The sequence below is a fragment of the Pelobates fuscus genome, chromosome 10 (genome assembly GCF_036172605.1).
Source record: "Pelobates fuscus isolate aPelFus1 chromosome 10, aPelFus1.pri, whole genome shotgun sequence".
Lineage (NCBI taxonomy): Eukaryota > Metazoa > Chordata > Amphibia > Anura > Pelobatidae > Pelobates > Pelobates fuscus.
Genome location: NC_086326.1, coordinates 103,520,977 through 103,541,065, shown reverse-complemented (window position 1 = coordinate 103,541,065; position 20,089 = coordinate 103,520,977). Strand labels below are relative to the sequence as shown.

At 43.9% G+C, this 20,089-nt stretch overlaps 1 protein-coding gene across 1 annotated transcript in view; it reads left to right on the top strand.

Moving 5' to 3' along the window:
• The window catches only part of LOC134574776 (uncharacterized), a 58,409-nt gene extending 38,608 nt beyond the window's left edge, over window positions 1–19,801 (top strand). The window contains exons 5-9 of the mRNA XM_063433859.1: window positions 306–403; window positions 893–972; window positions 1,447–1,637; window positions 19,087–19,196; window positions 19,622–19,801. Coding sequence (XP_063289929.1) covers window positions 306–403; window positions 893–972; window positions 1,447–1,637; window positions 19,087–19,196; window positions 19,622–19,801 — 659 coding nt within the window. The remainder of the gene's footprint in view (window positions 1–305; window positions 404–892; window positions 973–1,446; window positions 1,638–19,086; window positions 19,197–19,621) is intronic.
• Window positions 19,802–20,089: the final 288 nt, after the last annotated feature.

Here is a 20,089-nt window from a genome sequence, read left to right as displayed (position 1 = left end):
CATAAACGTACAATCTGCATCCACTATACACACTATATCCATGACACAAATACCTCATAAACCTTACAAATTCTACATCCACTATACACACACCACATTCACTACACACACACATTATAGTCCTTGTGGGTAGACTTGGGGCCAGGCCCTGTGGGTGGACTCGGGTGTGGCTCTGTGGGCGAACTCATGGGCGAGCCCAGGGGCCCAGAACTTGAGCTGTGTCAAGGGCCCCAAAATATCTGATGGCAGCCCTGATTACAATGGTTACGTTTATTTAATAAATTATCTATATCTTTTTTTTTCAGAAATTGAGAAGAAAATATCAGATGGTGAAAAACAAAAGAAAGAGCTAGACAAGAAGAATGAAAAGATGGCACAAGAGAAATCCAAAAAGAGAGAGCAGGCAGGTTACCTGATATGAGCCTACACTTTGTGAAATGATTATATTTTATCTAATATACTTAGAGTTTCACTTTTTCTACCAGAAACTTTCAGTATTCAGTTTTATATTCTTCCCATGTCCACCGTTTTGTTTCTCTTAGCACAAAAATATTTAATGATTTGAGTGGTAAACTTACTCTTAGCATTGCCTCCAAGAGTCTGAGTGTCAGAGCGTGGATCTGCTTTTTAAATTGTTGTCTCTTAAGTACTAATGGGTCGCCACCCCCACCCCCACTTGTTTTGGGGCACAAGGGCATAACGCTAAATAGTGAAAAGTTACAAAATGGAAATGTATGGCCCTCAGATGTTGTTGGACTACAATTCCAATAATTATGTGGCAGACTATGTCAGAGAGAGAATTGTGGGTATTGTAGTTCAACAACGACTTAGGTACACTGTAACTAATTAGACTATAATTTGTAATCCTCATTTTTAACATCTGTGTCTACAGATAACCAAGGACAATATCCTACGGAATAAGCTGGGAATCGAGTTTACACAATCGAAACAGAGAGGAGTTTCAGCCTTTTCGTGAGTATAAAAAATACATGAGATTCAGCCTTTTACCTTTGCCATGCCTGAAAAGTTTTTTTAAAAAGTGGTATATATAATCTCTTTCAGAACCAGGTTTAGGCATATGTAATTTTATTATGACTGCAAGCTACTTGTCTGATAAGGGATTTAATAAGAACATTTAGCAGAGCGTGAACCAACTTATTCCAACAGATAAATTTTTATACAATTTGTAGATATAGATATTACCAGAACTGGTTTCATGTGACCACGTGATCCCAAAAAAATCTACAAGTCTACCACTTATCTTTATTATAACAGATTTTTTTCTACCAAGCTTGAGCTCTCATTGGGTCAAATTTTGTAGCACAATTGAATTCCCCTTTTCTTGTTAAACATGCCACTTTATATAATTCAAAAACAGGGTTTGTGTTTGTGGGTGGTGTACTTGTCAATCAAACACAATATAACACATTCCTCTGGATTATTTAGTTTAGATTGTGACAGGATGCTTAACACAAGAAATACACATGATCACACAAGACAAGAACTCAAGGAAAAAGGCCTGGAGGAAAAATGGCTACAGACAGAGAGGAGATTGAGATCGATTGAGCTGCAAAAGTGGCACCTGGAGTCTGAGCGCTCTGCCACACAGAAATATCTAGCCAGAAAACAGAGGAGAGGTTAGTTACCTATAAGTGGTACATTTGATGTCAGCAAACTATACAGAATATAATGCATTTTTATTTGCACATAATCCACCATGATTCATACAATATATCTCCTTATTCTCAGCCACTTTTGCTTAATTTCTTTGTATGTTTTTACTTAATTTAATTTTTTTAATGCAAATAATTAAAATGTATTTTGTGTTAAATGTTTTTTATTTTAGTCGCAAATAAGGCAGTCGAACAGCGATGCAATAATGCATATGCACATGAGCCTACACAGAAGCTAAATAAGGCATTACAATGCAATATCATATATCAGTACGTAGTGAGCATACAAGATCAGAGTTGCTTACGAGAATGGCATATTACTTAAAAGAATTACAAATAACTATATGCAAATCAAATATCTGACATGATTTGTATTACGGAGCAAACAAATAGGAAAAAGCAGTGTTGCAATGAGTAAGCATATATGAGCATAACCTCTTTAAAGGATTGCCTAAGGAAGTGGTGGAGCGTTCAGGAATACCGCTGCAATCAGAAATATTACTCCGCTTAAGTTAGCCTGGGGAATCAAATTATCAGCATAGCTGTGCAACCTGCCACTTTACTTGTCGTGTCTAAACGTTATGATACCAATGGTTAGTATCACTTGGAACATTTGTGTTTAAAACAATGTGAGCAAACTCTTGTAGTAAGCGTAGGTTTGAGTCGCTACTGGAATAGAAACAAAACTATACAATAAATGCTAAAAAATATTACACATACATGGACACATCCTGTGTCAATTCCACCCCACCCCCCCCCCCCCTCGCCTCCCACCCAAGAGGGACTGGAAAAATGAGGGTAAGGCCTTTTACATAAGGGTCTTTTATTGGGTACCAAGTGGAGTACATCTTGGTGTCCTTATGGACCATTTTCCTAGCACGTTCGGCTGGGTATTGTACAGTGCCAAATTAAAAATAAATTAATAAAAAAAATAATAAAAATGTTTTTTGACATTAAGCACTCCACACTTTTTTAGCATATAATAGTGAGAAAATGAAATTTGTCTGCGCGGAGGCACTTCATGTTATCATAAGACGATCACATTATAGTTTAACTCTGTATGTGTGACATGTGTGGGGCAAGTATCTATAAACTAACATATAGGTGCTATCCTGGCAATAAAGGGACTTTTTGTCTGTATTTTCAACAAGACTGAAGTCAGGTAAGTAGCCAACGTTGTATCTATGGCTGCAGGAGTCAAGTCTCAAATTGGCTGTCCAAGAAGCGAACACAATCGCCGTTAAGGCGGCCTCTAAGTGGATGAAAGCCTATCGTGTTACAACTGTATATGCATATGAGCTAATCGCAGCTTAAGAAGACACATTACAATAAGGCCACCGTGAACATACATAGCAGAGTAGGGGCATGTGTCAGTGTCCAGTAGGTATAAGTCATAACTTAAAGGACCACTCTAGGCACCCAGACCACTTCAGCTTAATGAGGTGGTCTGGGTGCCAGGTCCTTCTAGGGTAACCCATTTTTTCATAAACATAGCAGTTTCAGAGAAACTGCTATGTTTATGAATGGGTTAAGCCTTCCCCCTATGTCCTCTAGTGGCTGTCTCACTGACAGCCGCTAGAGGCGCTTGCGTGATTCTCACTGTGAAAATCACAGTGAGAGCACGCAAGCGTCCATAGGAAAGCATTATGAATGCTTTCCTATGTGACCGGCTGAATGCGCGCGCAGCTCTTGCTGCGCGTGCGCATTCAGCCGACGGGGAGGATCGGAGGAGGAGAGCAGGAGGAGATCTCTCCGCCCAGCGCTGGAAAAAAGTAAGATTTAACCCCTTTCCCCTTTCCAGAGCCGGGCGGGAGGGGGTCCCTGAGGGTGGGGGCACCCTCAGGGCACTCTAGTGCCAGGAAAACGAGTATGCTTTCCTGGCACTAGAGTGGTCCTTTAAGGCATACATTAAAGGTATATAAAATATAATTCTTAGCCAGGGTGTATACAGAAAAAAAAAATAAATAAATAAAATGATACGTATGAGAGAGCCTATGATGTGATGGCCCTCCCTCGGGCACCAAGCAGAGTACATTCTGGTGTCCTCTGGGGCCAAGTTCTGAGCACGTTTGGTCAGACATTGTACAATGTCAAATAAAATAGAAAATAAGTTGTAAAAAATAAAATAGGTAAGCAATAAAAATGGATATATAAAAAATGAAAAAGGGGAGGGATGCAGGTTTTAGTAGCAGTCTGAGGGGGGCCTCCTATGGCACAGTTACAATATATCCTTTGGGTCACTGAGTCTCCATCTGTTTTCCCCAGACCTACCCCAGCTCACCAGCCGGGCCTTCCGTGGCGCTGTGGGCACTCAGAAGCAGAAACTGTCCAAAGGACCCCCTCACATATAGTCCGTGGGCTGTCCGCCCCCTGCACCTCCCCAGCATCACTTAAGCCCCTGTGAAGGGCGTGCCCCCATGTTTCTCTGGCCACACACTTGGGACTGGTGCACACCACTCACGGCCACCGGTCCGCCGGAAGGACTGCGACGTCCTGCCCCACAGGGCTCACATCGTCAGGGACAAGGCTCGCTGGGGACCCCCTGTCCAAAGGACCTCTTCCTCGATCTCACATGCGTATGCCAGTGTTAGCTCTTGGGCTGGGATGACCCCCACTGGCCGAGGGGGGGAAGCGGGGCCGGACCTCGGGTCTCCACCATCTTCAGGCAGCACTGTCCCATGTATAGCAGCCCCCTTGTGTGTAGCTATCTATCCTCTGTCACCGATCTGCTTCCAGCCAGACGAGGCCTCAAGCTAGGCCTATTATTGAGTGTGGCGGAACCAACCTCGCCACCGGGCACTGGAGAAGCCTGGTTGCTCGCCTGCTCCCTTTGGACTATGGCCCTACAGGTTAAAGCTTTTATTTTTCCTGCAGAAAGGCTTGTTCATGCCTTTCTGCCGGGGGTTCGGTAGATTCCAGCTACCAAACAAACTACCGTACGAGGGACCACCTGGGAGCTGGAGTGTGCCATCAATTGACCGCCCAGAAGCTGCGGTTAACCGCAGCTTAATTGATGAACGCTGGGTGGCCTTTGTTCGTTTGCCGAACCATTTTAACTCCCGAACGGCCAGCGGTGTTCAGCGCTCAAACTATGGAACTGAAAACGGACACTTTATTGCGCGAACACCGTTGAGCCGCCAGCCTCCTTACCTCTGCATTCGGTAATGGAACCGATTGGCTGTTCATTCGGTAGTTTGACCGTATGAACAGCCTCACCCCAGATAGCCATGCCATGGAGCCTATTCGTGTAACAAAAGACTATGGGAAAGACTTTGGCTCCATGGCGATTGAACTGTATGTATGTGATCTGAGCGCCATTCGGTAATAATGTGCGCTCAGATCTAAGCTATCTGGGGATATGTAGAATGTATAGGTTTTATGTACTAAATGTATCAGTATGTAATTTTAAGTCTTTTATTGTCTTTTTGTCTGCCATGTGTGTAATGGAGTTTAATGGATTGTGTAATGGAGTGTAATGGATTACTTCTCAACTATCTCCAAGGCAGAGAGGTGGGATTGTAATGCATTGTGGGATTGTTTAAAGGTGTATGTCTGTGATTGGTCAGTGTCCTATATGTTTCCCAGTTTCCCATCTGGTCCCCTAGGGGAGTGTCCACCAGGTGGGAGACCTACATAAAAGCCGGGCATTTAGCCCCAGTAAACCAGATTCTGCTCGACCCTCAAACCGAAGTGTCGTCTCGTATTTGGGGGAATTGGATTGTATGCTGATTGCCAGGAGTGTAAGCGGATTGTATGCTTTTCCTGTTCAGCTATTCAAGTGTTCGTGTGTTTCCAGTTCAGGAGATTGGGGAATTCAAGTGTGTGCAGTTCGGGAGTTGGAAGATTCGTGTAGTTTGCAGTTCGGGAGATTGGTGCTTGCAGTAGCTGCGTGTCTAGCTGGAAGGGGATTATCGCCTAAACGTTTTTTATCCCCTTGTGAGCGAAACGGTCCGTTACATTGAGCATAGATGTATTTGAAACATTGAAACAATTATAGAATTTAGAAGGCAGTCTGTCAGTCAAATCACTAAAATGGGTGTAGAAACCAAGGTATTCTTGGATATAGTTACATAGTTAGATAGCTGAAAAGAGACTTGCGTCCATCAAGTTCAGCCTTCCTCACACCTGTTTTTTGCTGTTGATCCAAAAGAGAAAAAACAAAAACAAAAAAAAACCCCAGTTTGAAGCACAATTTTGCAACAAGCTAGGACAATGCTACAAGCTAGGAAAATATATGTTTTAGAAAGTACAGTTCATCCACTGACACTTGATTGTTTGCCAAAGAACCACCTGTAGTACATTCATTAAGTGTTAGAGTATTTACAAAACTTTCTTTTGTGGGTCACCAGTGGTCCCTAAAGGTCCTTGGGAAAACTCGTTCTAAGGTTGTAAGAGAATGAGCTTGTTTGTGTTTTCAGTACTATAGAGGAAATGTATGAAAGTGATCTGAAATGTGTCCTTTATTTTAAGTCTCTAATATGTTTGTGTTTATTACATTTTTCTAAGAATGGTCTATACAAAGTGTCTGCCTAAATTCTGCCATTTTTGCGAGAAAAGTCCATTGCAGAAAAGACTTCTAAATTTAGAGTGGTGGGAAAAAGATACCGTAAGTGAAACAGAAAACTTTTCTGGAGGAAAAGTGACAAAAAGATTTATGAGTCTATTGCATCGTTAGAAACATGACGTACATTTAAAAATGAAGGTTAAGGTGCTAAAGAAGCAACAGACAGAAAAAACAACAGATTGAATAAATACCTAATAAACAGCGCTAAACTATCTGTGGCGCTTTAATCTCCTCTAGTGTTTATTTAGGTAATGTAGTGGCAGCTGTTAAGAGCTGTGAGTTTTGTTGCAAACATGGGCAATGAACGAAATGTTGCTGGTAAAAAATACTAGTATTCAGTTTAAACCAATAACATTACCACTCAGTCCTCCGTAAACCTACATGTGACACTTTTGGATGGGAACTGTGCAGAGTGTATTGAAAGTTATGGTTTTTTTCGAGCCAAGCACTGATTGTCAATTTCAAACCATGGCTCTTCATCATTTCATCCCTTTATATTTTCTGCTCTAAGAAATCTAAAGAGCTTTCATTTTAAATGTAAAAGTAGAGCCACACAGCTTGAAATCTATAGATGCATTTCCCTATATATTTCAAACTCTGCACTTTAAGCTTAGTGCTGACCACAAAGACCTTTAGAGCTTTCAGTCTGGAGAGAAATGATGTGTGCAAAATGCACTACGTACAATAACTGTCAGGATTTAGGTTTGCTGTTTAAGAAGCCAACGTGCATAATGCAATTTCTCAACAGGATAGTCAGGTTCACAGCGATCTCTTGATTCACAATACGTAATAGGAACAGCAACTGCATGGGATCATGTACAAATATGCACCGTTCATATGAGTAGTAGTGATGTAGATTAATTTAAAAATAAACAAATATGTTTAAATGTCTATCTGTTCCTGTCCAAATCTGAGATGATTAAATTGCGTATACGCAGAAGTAAATTCGCACTGACACACGGAGTTCAGGTTAAAAGCACTTCGAGAAAATGTAATGGCATCTGGTTAAAAGCGGGCTCGCAGACCCTTATAAGAGCAAAATTACATCATCATTGAATATCAAGATAACAACAAATAAACATCATTAATTGGATTAGGTGTTAAGTGGCTATGTCAATGTCCACCCATCAATATTATTTATTGGCTCAAGTACTAAGTGGCTGACTAGGTGTCCTCCCACCGGGAGGTGGCGTCATTCTGGACACGGGTGTGGACAGATGGCTCAAGCGCCATCTTACCCAGCACGAGGCTTACTCGGTGGGAAGGGGGGCTTGGGCGCAGACTCGTGGTCAGGTTCAGGGTCTTTTTTATGAAAGAACATTTCATTAGAGCAGCTTTCTCATGGCCTAGCTATAGTATACTTTGTTTCATATTACAGGAACTTGATAATTCCGGTGTTAGTCATGTCCTTCTAGAAAATATATTCTCTATTCATTATTCTAAATGCTGTTAGGAAATCTGTCATGTAATGAAGTTAAAATGGAGTTAGTACAAAAATTTAATACAGGTTTAATAAAGGTTTTTTAATAATTCTACATCAGTCCCCCCTATGAAATGTTAGATTCTAAAAAAGATAAACTTTATTTGTTAATACCAGAAGACGTGTTAGCCCAAAGGCACAGAAACCCCGTGACCGCTAGCTAGGTGTTATTGCAAAGTGCAATTCTGTCCCTTCCTTTCCCTAACAGGCTGCAGCACATCCGTCAATACGGTCAGGAAATCTCTTCACTCCGCTGGTGGCCCGCGGTGGCTAGTCCACCACTTCTCCGCACGGCAGTCAGTTCCATAGAGACGGACGCTGTCCCTAAGCTGGTTCCCTACCTAAAACTCTTGCACTTTATCAGTAAAAGGGATAGTTTGCAGTGGTATACAGGGTGAGTTGAGATCTTGAAAATCTTGGTCATCAACTGTCAGATGTGCAAAGGTGGGTGTCACTTGGTCTACAGTCTTCAGGAGGAATTTTCTCAGACAAGGGAGAACACAACAAACGAGAAGAGCAAAAATAAAAAGAGAAATTAGTATCGCCATACCAATATGCATTAAAGCTTTTTGCCATCCTGTCATCCAACCAAACCATCTTTCCCAGGGATCTTTTATCCCAGAATTCCCTTTTAACTCTTCAGAGAGTTTATTTAATTTCTCTATGGCCATGGTGACTTTACCATTAGGACCTGTGTTTTCTGGAATGTAAGTACAGCAGGTCATGGTGTCGGGCAGTATTTTACAAACGCCCCCTTTTTCTGCTAGAATCATGTCTAAGGCCATTCTATTCTGGAAGGACATTTGAGATGTAGCCTGCAGTTGTTCGGCTAAACCCTGGAGGGCATCTCTGGTGTAGTTAACAAAGCGTTGTTGGTTGTAATAAATGTAATTTATCCAATTTAAATTCTTGTTTGCAGTAACTATGGTAAAAAGTGATTCAAACCCCGCAGCAACTTCATCTCTTGCTTTAAATTCATTGGGCACCCCCCTAGGCACCCCAATGGCATCAATGTAAATGTGAGGGTCAAAACTGTCTTTTACTGGGGCTTCACGCTTAACCTTGGCTGGTGTGTGTATGGACTCATGTATGTCAGGGTGTGTGTCAGAGATAATATGTATAGGCATGATGGCTTTAGCTAGAGTACACTCCCCCCACCATTCCTTGTCCATCCTGGATCTTAGCTGTAAATCCCCACACAACCAGTAAATATCCCCTAATGACCTAGTGTGAAATTGCAACAGGTACATAGGGACAGTTCTGTAAGTGGCACAATACCCTTTGGAGAAGTTACCCAGGAACTTACCAATTCCATCATAATTGGCATAACAGGTGTAGTTTCCCTTGTATACTGTAACACCATCTGGGGGTTTGACATCTTTGGTTAGGAGAGGGTATTCTACTGTCCATGCTTTGCAGAGGGACCTATTAAAGTTGTAGTGGTAGGCAAAAAGACTTAAAACACATTCTTCTATATCTACTGGCAAAGTCAAAGGTACGGTGCCAAGGTGAGGCCGGGCACCACCACACACATAGCATGCGGTTCTGTTATGTTTGTTGGCATTATATTTCATCCATTCTAACCATAAATTGACATCATTAAAACCTGTTTCAGCGGCCATAGTATCTTCAAAGGTGGGGTTTGCAATGGCCATCATGTCTTTAACCCCTTAAGGACACATGACATGTGTGACATGTCATGATTCCCTTTTATTCCAGAAGTTTGGTCCTTAAGGGGTTAAAGGACTGGATGTGTGGTTTTAATGGATTTGAGACCATGTGAGTGGCCCCTTGCCACTCTGGAGAGTGGCACATATCTTTTAGGTAGAAGTGCCCCAATTTGTTATAGGAACCTTTCTTCCAATACATTCCCATTACATACTGATCTGCATCCGTTGGGCTGGGATGCCCTATGTTTAGGATTAATTTCATGGGTATACCTCCTCCAGGCTTTCTTAGAGTCATTCTTTGGAGAAGGGATCTACCGTGATCATCTACCTTAGACAAGGCACTTTTTGGTTTGTAACCCCAGGCAGGCCCAGCATTCCACCCTGCAGCCCCCCAATGGTTACAGTTATGCCCCCATTGTTTGTCAACTACACAAACATAGGGGTCCTTTACATGAGGGATATCTCTATAGATATTTTGAATTTGTGACGTAGGGAATGGGCAGTCTACAATGTCACAGTAATCAAAAGTGTACGTAGCCACACGGGTACATGAAGAATTGTACCAGAAGGTATACCCACTGGCATCTTTGGTAATGGCTACCTGTTGGGCCTCAATTAGGCTAATTAAGGAGATGATGTACCAGAGGTACATGGTTGTGCGGTATCTGCTTCCTCTGGGGCAGGAGTCTTCTTGCAATGGGAAGCGTGGATCCAATGTGGCCTGCCGGCCAACTTGACGGAGGTTGAAGTGATCAGGAGAACTTGGAATGGTCCGTCAAATCTTGGTTCCAGGGTATGTTTCCGCACAAATTTCTTGACCAGAACCCAATCTCCGGGAAGCAGGTTGTGGGTACCCGTGTCAAATTCGGGATCTGGAATTGAAGAGAAAACTTGGGCATGTATTTTGTTCAAGGCACTTGCAAGTTCAGTTACATAGTCTACTAAAACATCAGTTTGAAGCTGCAACTGTTGAGGATAATAACAACCTAGTCTGGGTGCAGTCCCAAATAGAATCTCATATGGGGATAGTGAGTGCTTCCCTCTAGGTGTGTGCCTAACGCTGAATAAAGCTATTGACAAGCTTTCTGGCCAGGGCATCTTTGTTTCTTGTGACATTTTTAACATTCTGGCTTTTAGGGTGCCATTCATGCGTTCCACTTTGCCACTACTTTGTGGGTGGTAAGGGGTGTGAAAAGCTAGGGTCACTCCCAGAGCAGTCCAAATTTCTTTAGTCACTGTCGCTGTAAAGGCTGGGCCCTGGTCACTTTCAATAACTTCTGGAAGTCCAAATCTACATACAATATCTGTAAGTAGACGTCTTGCTGTTGTTTTTGCAGTGATATTGGTTACTGGGTAGGCTTCAGGCCAGCCTGAAAACATGTCCACTATTACTAGTGCATATTCATGAGGCCCACTCTTGGGCATTTGTATGTGGTCAATCTGAATTCTCTGGAATGGGTAGAAAGGCTTAGTGTTTCAAGGGCACTTTGGTTGGTTTTCCTGGGTTGCATTTTGCGCAGATGACACAAGCCCTACAGAAGCTGTTGATCAATGTTGTGATTCCAGGTGCTTCATAATACTTCTGTATGAGGGCAGCCATTAAGTCTTTTGACAGATGTGCAGGTCCATGTGCCCATTGGACAACTGCTGGTAAAGATTTTTAGGAAGGCAGAATCTAAAGTTGTTGTAGTATACTCCATCCTTTAGGACTGCTCCTTTCTTCTTCCATTTCTGTATTTCTTCGGGGGCAGTTGTAGCTTGCTGTTCCCGTAAGATTCTTAGGTCAGTAGGAAGAGTCTGCAAGGTAAAAATAGGAATTTCTTCGTGTCCGGACACTTCTTCATCCACTTCCTGCAATTTTCTTGCCGCTTGCTTAGCAGCCTGATCAGCTAAGTGGTTGCCCTTTGCTTCATCTGTATCCAATTTCCCATGTGCCTTTACTTTCAAAATGGCCACTTCTTCAGGGAGTAGGAGGGCATCCATTAGTTCCTTGATTGCAGAACTGTGTTTGACTGGTGTACCGGCAGTGGTAAGAAATCCTCTTGTTTTCCAAATTAATCCGAAGTCATGTGCCACACCCAGAGCGTATCTTGAATCTGTGTAGATGTTGGCACGCTTTTCTTCGGAGATCTTGCATGCTGAAGTTAGGGCTTGCAATTCAGCTTCTTGTGCAGACATTGTTGATGGTAAAGATGATGACTTGATAACTTCATCTGTTGTGGTTACGGCATATCCTGTGTGGTATTTTCCTTCTTCATCAGCATACCTTGAACCGTCCACAAACAGAGTGAGATCAGGATCTGTTAATGGATCCTCATGTACAGTTGGTAGGTGTATTGTCTCCATTTTCATCTGTTCGAAACAGTCATGAGGTGTCTCTGGGTCATAGTCATTCACTATGACCAGATCTTGAAATTCATTTTCCAGGAAGTGGCGTGGCCATGCTTCAAGATGGTCAGTTGTTGGGTATTTGACAATGCCATTTTCCTGTAGCTGTGATTCATTCATGGTGGCCCATAATTTTGCCATGGGCCCAAGATCATTCCATGATCTTGTTTTCAACTTGGTGACAGGGACATGTGGGATGGCAGTGTCCCAATGACGATACAAGTATTTGAGTTCTGAAGGTAGTTGAATCAAGACCATGCTGTTGCCTTCAGTGTCACAGTAGAAATCTTGTGCAGTGAGTTTCACCTCTACCCGATGATAGAGCTCATCTTCATAGCAAGGTTCAGGAGTGATGTTTGGCTTGTACCACATGGTACAGAAGGCATATCCTGCTCCCTCGCAGAGAGGTGTTTGTCCATCATGAAAGGATAAATCAGGATGCATTCTTTTGATGGTACCAGCAAGAAGGTAGATGTAGGTTTCATCCATGATAAACCCATAGTGGATACCTCCCTCAGGTAGTGGGAGAAGAGTGGACGGATTGAGGACTTGACATCTTTGTATGGTAATGTTGTCAGGTAACAGGAGATGACATTGAAGACGTATGTGTCTTGCAGGAGACACATGCTTGAGTTGTACTTGGTTGATGATGGCAGAAATGTCATGAGGGGCCAAGACAACTAGAGGGTGGCCAAGGACCAGGTCTGCAGTTCTTTCAATGAGTTCTCTTGCTGCAAAAACAGCCCGAAGGCAAGAAGGGGTCCCTCTGGCCACAATATCCAGCTGGCAGGAGAAAAATCCAGTAGGCCTTTGACGGCCTCTTAATTCATTTGTTTGAGTAAGGACTCCTGTAGCATGGCCTTGTCTTTCAGAGACAAATAACTTGAAGGGTTTGGTATAGTCTGGTAGGCCTAGAGCAGGAGCAGATGCAATGGCACGTTTCAGTGTACTGAAGTTGTCTAGTGCTTCATTGGTCAGGAAGAATGGGTCTGACTTGAGTGCATCATAGAGTGGTTGCATGAGCAGAGAGGCTTCTGGGATCCATGCTCGGCAGTAGGAAATGAGGCCTAAGAAGGCATGTAGAGATTTTGAAGTCCTTGGAGGTGGAATATCCAGTACTGCTCTAACTCGGTCACGAGTGAGATGTCTGGTACCCTGAGATAGACAATGTCCAAGGAAGATTACAGTAGGTTGACAGAATTGAAGCTTGAGAAGTTAAGCTTTGCATCCTTGGTCAGCTAAGTAGCAAAGGAGACTAATTGAACATTCTTCAGTTGTAGGTATGTCATCACCACACAGAGCAGCAAATCATCCACATACTGGAGTAGGACAACTTTTGGATGGTCTGATTGCCATGGATCAAGGATAGAGCACATGGCCTTTGCAAATTGACTTGGAGAGTTTTGTGCCCCTTGGGGCATGACAGTCCATGTATACTGTTGCTTTTCATGTGTGAAGGCAAACAGGTATTGACAAATTGGGTCCAGGGGTATACTGAGGAAGCCAGATCAATGACTGAAGTATTTTGCAGAAGGTGGGACCCCAGAGAGCAGAGTGTGTGGGTTTGGCACAATAGGGGTGTCCAGGACTGTGGCTTCATTCACTGCACGGAGATCCTGAACCATTCTGTACTTCTCTGGTTCACCTTTTGGTGTCTTCTTCTTCACAGGAAACAATGGGGTGTTGCATTTTGATTCACATTTCACGAGAGCACCCTTCTCCAAGAGTGCTTTGATTTGAATTGAGATAGCTGCAGCTTGAGCTGGTTTTAAAGGGTATTGTGGTTTCCTTGGTAGCTTTGCTCCTGGAATGAGTTTTACCACCACAGGTGGAACTTTTAGGTGACCTATGTCCTCTGGGCCTGAGGACCACAGTTTTGCAGGTACTTGTGTCTTTAGTGAATCTGGGAAATTGGACCTCAGTTCCTTTGCATCTTCATGGGGATTTTCTAAGTGGAGCATCAGAGGCAGGGAGCACAAGGCTGAGGTGTCTGACACAGATAGAGGGGTAGATAGCTCTACCTGTCCATCTGGAGTGAAGATGATAGATGCCTGCAGGCGTGAGAGGACATCAGCGCCTAACAGGTTAATGGGGCATGTGGAGGATACCACAAAACGAGCAAGCAAGCTAGGGTAGTTGCCAACTCGTAAAGGAGTTGTTAAAGGACTGTGTCTTGGTAGGCCATCCACTCCTACACAAGAGACATCAATATTTGACAGAAAAGATGGGTCTGGCAGATCTTGTTCTCGTAGAACACTTCGGGCTGCACCTGTGTCAACAAGAAATGTAGTAGGTTGTCCTTCAATAGGTAGAGTCACAGTGGCAAGTGCCCCCCCCCTTATCCCCTGAAGACACTGCCATGACAGGGGTTGATGACACAGGCTTGCCAATTTCCTAATCATCTGGTTCCTCAACTATTGGAACTGTTTTTGTGGCCTTGGGGCCAGGAGCAGGCTTGAACACCTTCTTGGGTTCTGGGCAATCATTTTTGAAGTGTCCTTTAGCTTTACAATTAAAGCAAAATCCATGCTCGGGTTTGGTGCCTTTTGGGACAGGTCCGGGGCGGGACACCATGAGAGGAGCTGAATTGGGCCTTCTAGGAGTTTGGGCAGATTCCAGACCTCTAGCAACTAGGAGTAAGGTATCCAGAGGGACTACTTTATATTCAGGGCGTGCAGCAATGATTCCCTTGCGTATGGAGTCTTTTACACCTTGGACAAATGAACCAGACAGCATTTGAGAATGGATCTTGTCTGTGAGATCAAAGCCCAAATCTGTAAACAGTTGAAACAGTCTTGCATGAAACTTTTCCACTGATTCTCCTTTTTCCTGTACAATATCAGTAAGGCCAGCAGCCTGATCTGCAAGTTTGTCCTTAGCCCATTCCTTTAGCTGGTTGCAGAATGCTACTCCGGAGGGGTAATCAATGTCACTTATAAGCAAATCTGTGCTGAGGTGGCGGGCTATGCTAGGCCAGTATGCATCTCCGGCTTTAATAGCACAAATGCTCAGTAAATCACGCCATGCTGCAGAATAAGTCTTTTGAATCTGAACTATCCCTCGGTAAAAAGGCATAGGTTGCTTTTCTGGGTCAGGGAGTGATTTCATCAGAGCACTAGCCTGAGTAGGATTAAAAGCTACATATTTAGGAGGGGCCTGATCCCCCCGGCCCGTATGTCCGAAAGGATCATCGAGGGAATGGCGAGGCGGAGGCCCCGTGGCATCCTGTGAGCCCTGGGATGCCTCCTCATACTCATCTTCGTCTGTGACCTGGACCCCTCTGAGTAATGGGGCCGCTTGAGGTGTCAGAACCGGGGGAAATGCGGGAATCCCGGACGCTGGGGTGGCCAGTGGATTATGAGCTTGGGGTGAGTAGTCACCGGGAAGTACCGGCATTAGGGGCGCTGGATAACTGGGGGCCGCCATATTGGAGGCGTGAAAGGAAGCTGCGTTAGGGTTAAGGGAGGTAGTGGCGGCCATGTTGGATGTGGGCACATCCGGGGTAGACTGTGCCGGATTAGGCGTGAACGGGGTCTGGGGAGTGGCTTGGGAAAGGAAGTAGGGTTGGTTTGGATAGGGCAGGGCCATGTGGTAAGGGAAGGGGTATGGCCACGCCATCTGGGCAGGAGCTGAGGTGGAACCTGGGGAGGGCGGGTTAGTTGGGCAGGGATTAGGGAAGGAGGTGGGACATCCGGGGTACGGAAATGAAGCTGAGGGGGTGGGAACTTGGGCTGTGGGAGGAGTAGGCAGGAGAGAGGATGGAGAAAGATTAGTAGAGGCAGGTGTAGTAGGAGGGACCGGAGTGGGTGTAGTGGGATTGACAGTAGCAAGTGAGGAGGGGTTAGTAAACTGGGTGGATGCAAGTGGGAGGGTAGGATTATTAACGGAGAGAGAGCGTAGGGAAGGAATGACGGATTAAATGGTTGGATTAGACAGAGAAGGTAGTGTAGGGATGGATGAGGATGATGGGAATGATAGGGATGATGGGGGGGAAATAAAGATCCATCAGAATTCAGGACCGGACAAACAGGGGAAATGACGGGATGGGTGATGGAAGGATTGGGAGTGGGGAACATGGTCAGCTGGCTGTCACTCATTGCTGACTGAACCTTGGGGATGGACATCCCCTGGGCGCCATTTTGGGGCGCTGGCTGAGGGAATGCCCCAGCAACATAATTATTATGATATACATACAATTTTACACCTTTGTGATCTATTTCTTCCTCAACCCAACCTTCCTGCTGAATAGCTTTTGCTACTCTATACCAGGCTTCTGCAGTACGTAGTAAATCATTATCTGTAAGCTTGCCTTTCTTCTCTGTCAGTAATCTACGCCAGCTTTCTGGCTGCAATCTACCACATGAAGGCACAGCAATTTTACACACTTTAGCAATCTTTTCAACTCCCTTAACCATCTCTTCACCCTCTCTATCTTCAACTAGATCACACGCTAGCCAGCCCTTACCGGGCTTTCCCAATCCCTGTCCCATTCCCCCCTATAAAAGGCGTCAAAGATATAGAGGAAAGAAAATGAAACAGAGTGTCTACAATGGTCCCCCCAAGTGCGTCTTCCCAAAACGTAGACTAGTCACTAATTCCGCCTACCCGAGGTAGCCACGGATTGGAGCGAGGTGAGAAGTGTGTGACCAATCACTTCTCTCACAAGAGAAATAGGAGTGGAAAGTGTAAATAACACAGGAAGTAGAGTAAAAAGTAAAAGTAAAGTGAAAGTAGAGACAGACACAGGAGTTTGAATGACTCCCAATTATAACAACAATTCAATTGAAATACAGTGCATGCATCACAGTTCAAATAAATTCAACAGTAATCCCTTTCCTTTACTCATGTGACCAAAGCCACCTCCCTCAACCTCATAGTGTCCCCGCTCGGAGAACGACTTCCTCAAGTCTCACTACCAGCGGCCACGGAAAACAGCTAACACCGGCCCGAGATCCGTATGCCTCCCCCGTTACAGCAGTCCACTAAGTGTGGCCACCACTATCCTCACCCTCGTAGCGCCCCTACGGACCCACCCGTAAGTCTCACTACCCCGTGGTGATGGAGACAGCAATGCCTGCCCGAATCCACGCACCACAAATAAAATTGGAATGCCACCAGCCTCAGCGCTCGAAGCTGGAGGGTACCACCTCTCTGCAAGCAGAGCTATGTGCACAATGAGGCTAGCTAGGCTATCAAAGTGACACCATGGGGAATCCCCAGGAAGCAATGAGTCTACACCCCTCCACAGATTCCCCCTCCTCTTTTCCCTTACTGCTGCAGCTACCCAGCACCTAAAAGAGGTAAACAGGCAAAGAAGACCCCCAGGAAAACTTCCACAGGTCCACCCCCCTTTTTCCCTACAGCCACAGCCACGTGGCTCCTAAAAGGGGTAAACAGGCAACAGAGGACCCCCAGGCAAACACCACAGGTCCACCCCCCTTCATCCCAAAAGGGCACACAGACAAACACTCCACCCGGGCACTTAAGCTAGAGACAGACTAATGCACACCCAGGCAACAGATAGACTAAATGCAGGTAAATAGATGGGTAACTAAGGCACCGGGCAAGATATTACCTGTCTTTGATGTCCTCCCGGTAGCAGTCACAGACACTGGGACGGGTCAATCAAAGGGGCTGGAACATACCGGATAGGCTCTGCAGTAGTCTCTACCGTGTACTGGGAGGTGATCAGTCTCCTTTCCTTCCCCCAGGATTCCTCCGTCCAGCAGCGTCTTCCTTAGGACGGCTTACCGGCCAGAGGCCATAGCCCGATGCCCCACGTATGGGTGCCAAATTGATGTAGATTGTTCCTGTCCAAATCTGAGATGATTAAATTGCGTATACGCAGAAGTAAATTCGCACTGACACACGGAGTTCAGGTTAAAAGCACTTCGAGAAAATTTAATGGCATCTGGTTAAAAGCGGGCTCGCAGACCCTTATAAGAGCAAAATTACATCATCATTGAATATCAAGATAACAACAAATAAACATCATTAATTGGATTAGGTGTTAAGTGGCTATGTCAATGTCCACCCATCAATATTATTTATTGGCTCAAGTACTAAGTGGCTGACTAGGTGTCCTCCCACCGGGAGGTGGCGTCATTCTGGACACGGGTGTGGACAGATGGCTCAAGCGCCATCTTACCCAGCACGAGGCTTACTCGGTGGGAAGGGGGGCTTGGGCGTCATTTTGGGTAGTTAGTGATGTCAGACTCGTGGTCAGGTTCAGGGTCTTTTTTATGAAAGAACATTTCATTAGAGCAGCTTTCTCATGGCCTAGCTATAGTATACTTTGTTTCATATTACAGGAACTTGATAATTCCGGTGTTAGTCATGTCCTTCTAGAAAATATATTCTCTATTCATTATTCTAAATGCTGTTTGGAAATCTGTCATGTAATGAAGTTAAAATGGAGTTAGTACAAAAATTTAATACAGGTTTAATAAAGGTTTTTTAATAATTCTACATCAGTAGAATCTAGACTAATCAGGTAAACAGTGCTTTAGAATACACATTTATTAAGAGACAGCAGGTTTCTAGATAAATCAGTAGCTTTGAAGTAATCTTCTTCTGGATATCAGGTAAGTGGTGCTTTGGAGTATAACTACACTACTAGACCGCAGAAATCAGATAAATGAGAACCTTAGATGTATCTATTTAGTGTTCAGCCACTAGATGAATCCTGGTAAGCAAATGCAATCGAAATATGAGAGTTGTTATTTTAGAGAGACCCTGACCTGTTCTAAAAGCTAGAGGGCATTAATCTGTTGAGCCTGAGGCAGGTCCACTTCTGGGCCACACCTGATGCCGAGAATCCAAGCCTGCTGAGTGGCACAGAAGAGCCCTTGTCCAGATTGTATTGGTAACCAGAAGTGCAGGTGAAGGCTGAGAGGTAAGTCCAAGGGCAGTCTGAGTTGGCAACAGAAGATCATGCAGAGGTATCAGGCAGAGAGAGAGAATGGGTGATCTAGAGGCAGTCAGGCAGAGTTTTGGGCAGGCGAAGGCTGGAAGGAATAAGTCACTGGTGTGAAGGTTTAGTTTCAGCGGGGAGCAGGAGAAGCTAGGAGGCACAGAGACAATAACCACACTCAATAATAAATCACAGAATATGGTTTATGAGGAGATTCAATAGTCCTCCGTTAAAGGTACAATGGAGCTAAATAACAGAATGTTTTCAAAATTTTCTACATAAAAACGTGTTTCTTCATGACACCTTAATAAGCAACGACCATTTAGGTTGAATTTTGAAGGTTCCAGCTCACTTTGTTTAGACTCAGTCTGGTTGACTTGTTGCCTTTCTGCTTGTAGAATCGAAAACGGCTTTGGAAATCACAAATCAAATGAGGCAAAATTTGAAGAAACAGAAGGATATCCAGCAACAGATCTATGAACTGAGTCAGGTTCGACAGGCTGAAAAGGTAACATTGCAAGATATTATTACATGCATAATGCATTTTGACACAAACAAAAATAATCCATGTTTTATTGCTTTTGCCCAGTTAATCCTTTCCAGCAACATTTTTACTGGTAAACTGTGTGTAGCTGTGTGTAGATGTGTAGCATGAACATAGTTAAATTAAAGCGGAACCAGATGGCAGGTGCCAAGGGGACTCATGATGAGTGTGAAACTGTTTTGACACATAGCTGTGGGGCAGCACAAGGGCATTCTAGGCACCATAACCACAACATCCAGCTGCATTGGTTATGATTGTAAAAGTGTTTCTTTAAATAAAATTCAGGTAGACACTTTTTGATACTCCAGTGGGTAAAGTGCATATATTTTCTGTTGTATTTTGTTTTTAACTTAAAAAGCTGTAAAATTATAACTGTGTAATTTCCTTAGGTTGGGAATACAAAACAAGTCCACCTGTCAAAACCTGAAACTGGTAGTATAGTGTCTGAGCATGAGGTGCCTGGGCAGAAAAAATGGAAACTGGAGCATGGAGTGTCACATTTACAGGTAAATGAGAGAAAACCAACCAGTAAAACCTTTGAGAAAATCACTATTTGTAAAACAAGTTGACATGATAGGCTCATACTTCATGAATAGTGATGTCCCGAACTATTCGCATGCGATGTTCGGTCCGCCCCCTATTCGTCATCATTGAGTAAACTTTGACCCTGTACCTCACAGTCAGCAGACACATAACAGCCAATCAGCAGCAGACCCTCCCACCTACTGGACAGCATACAATTTAGATTCATTCGGAAGCTGCAATCATTTTTTTTATTATTATTATTTTTTTTATTTTATTTTTTTATTCTAAATGCCAAACATTGTTATATTGGGGAATATTCACTAAATGCCAAA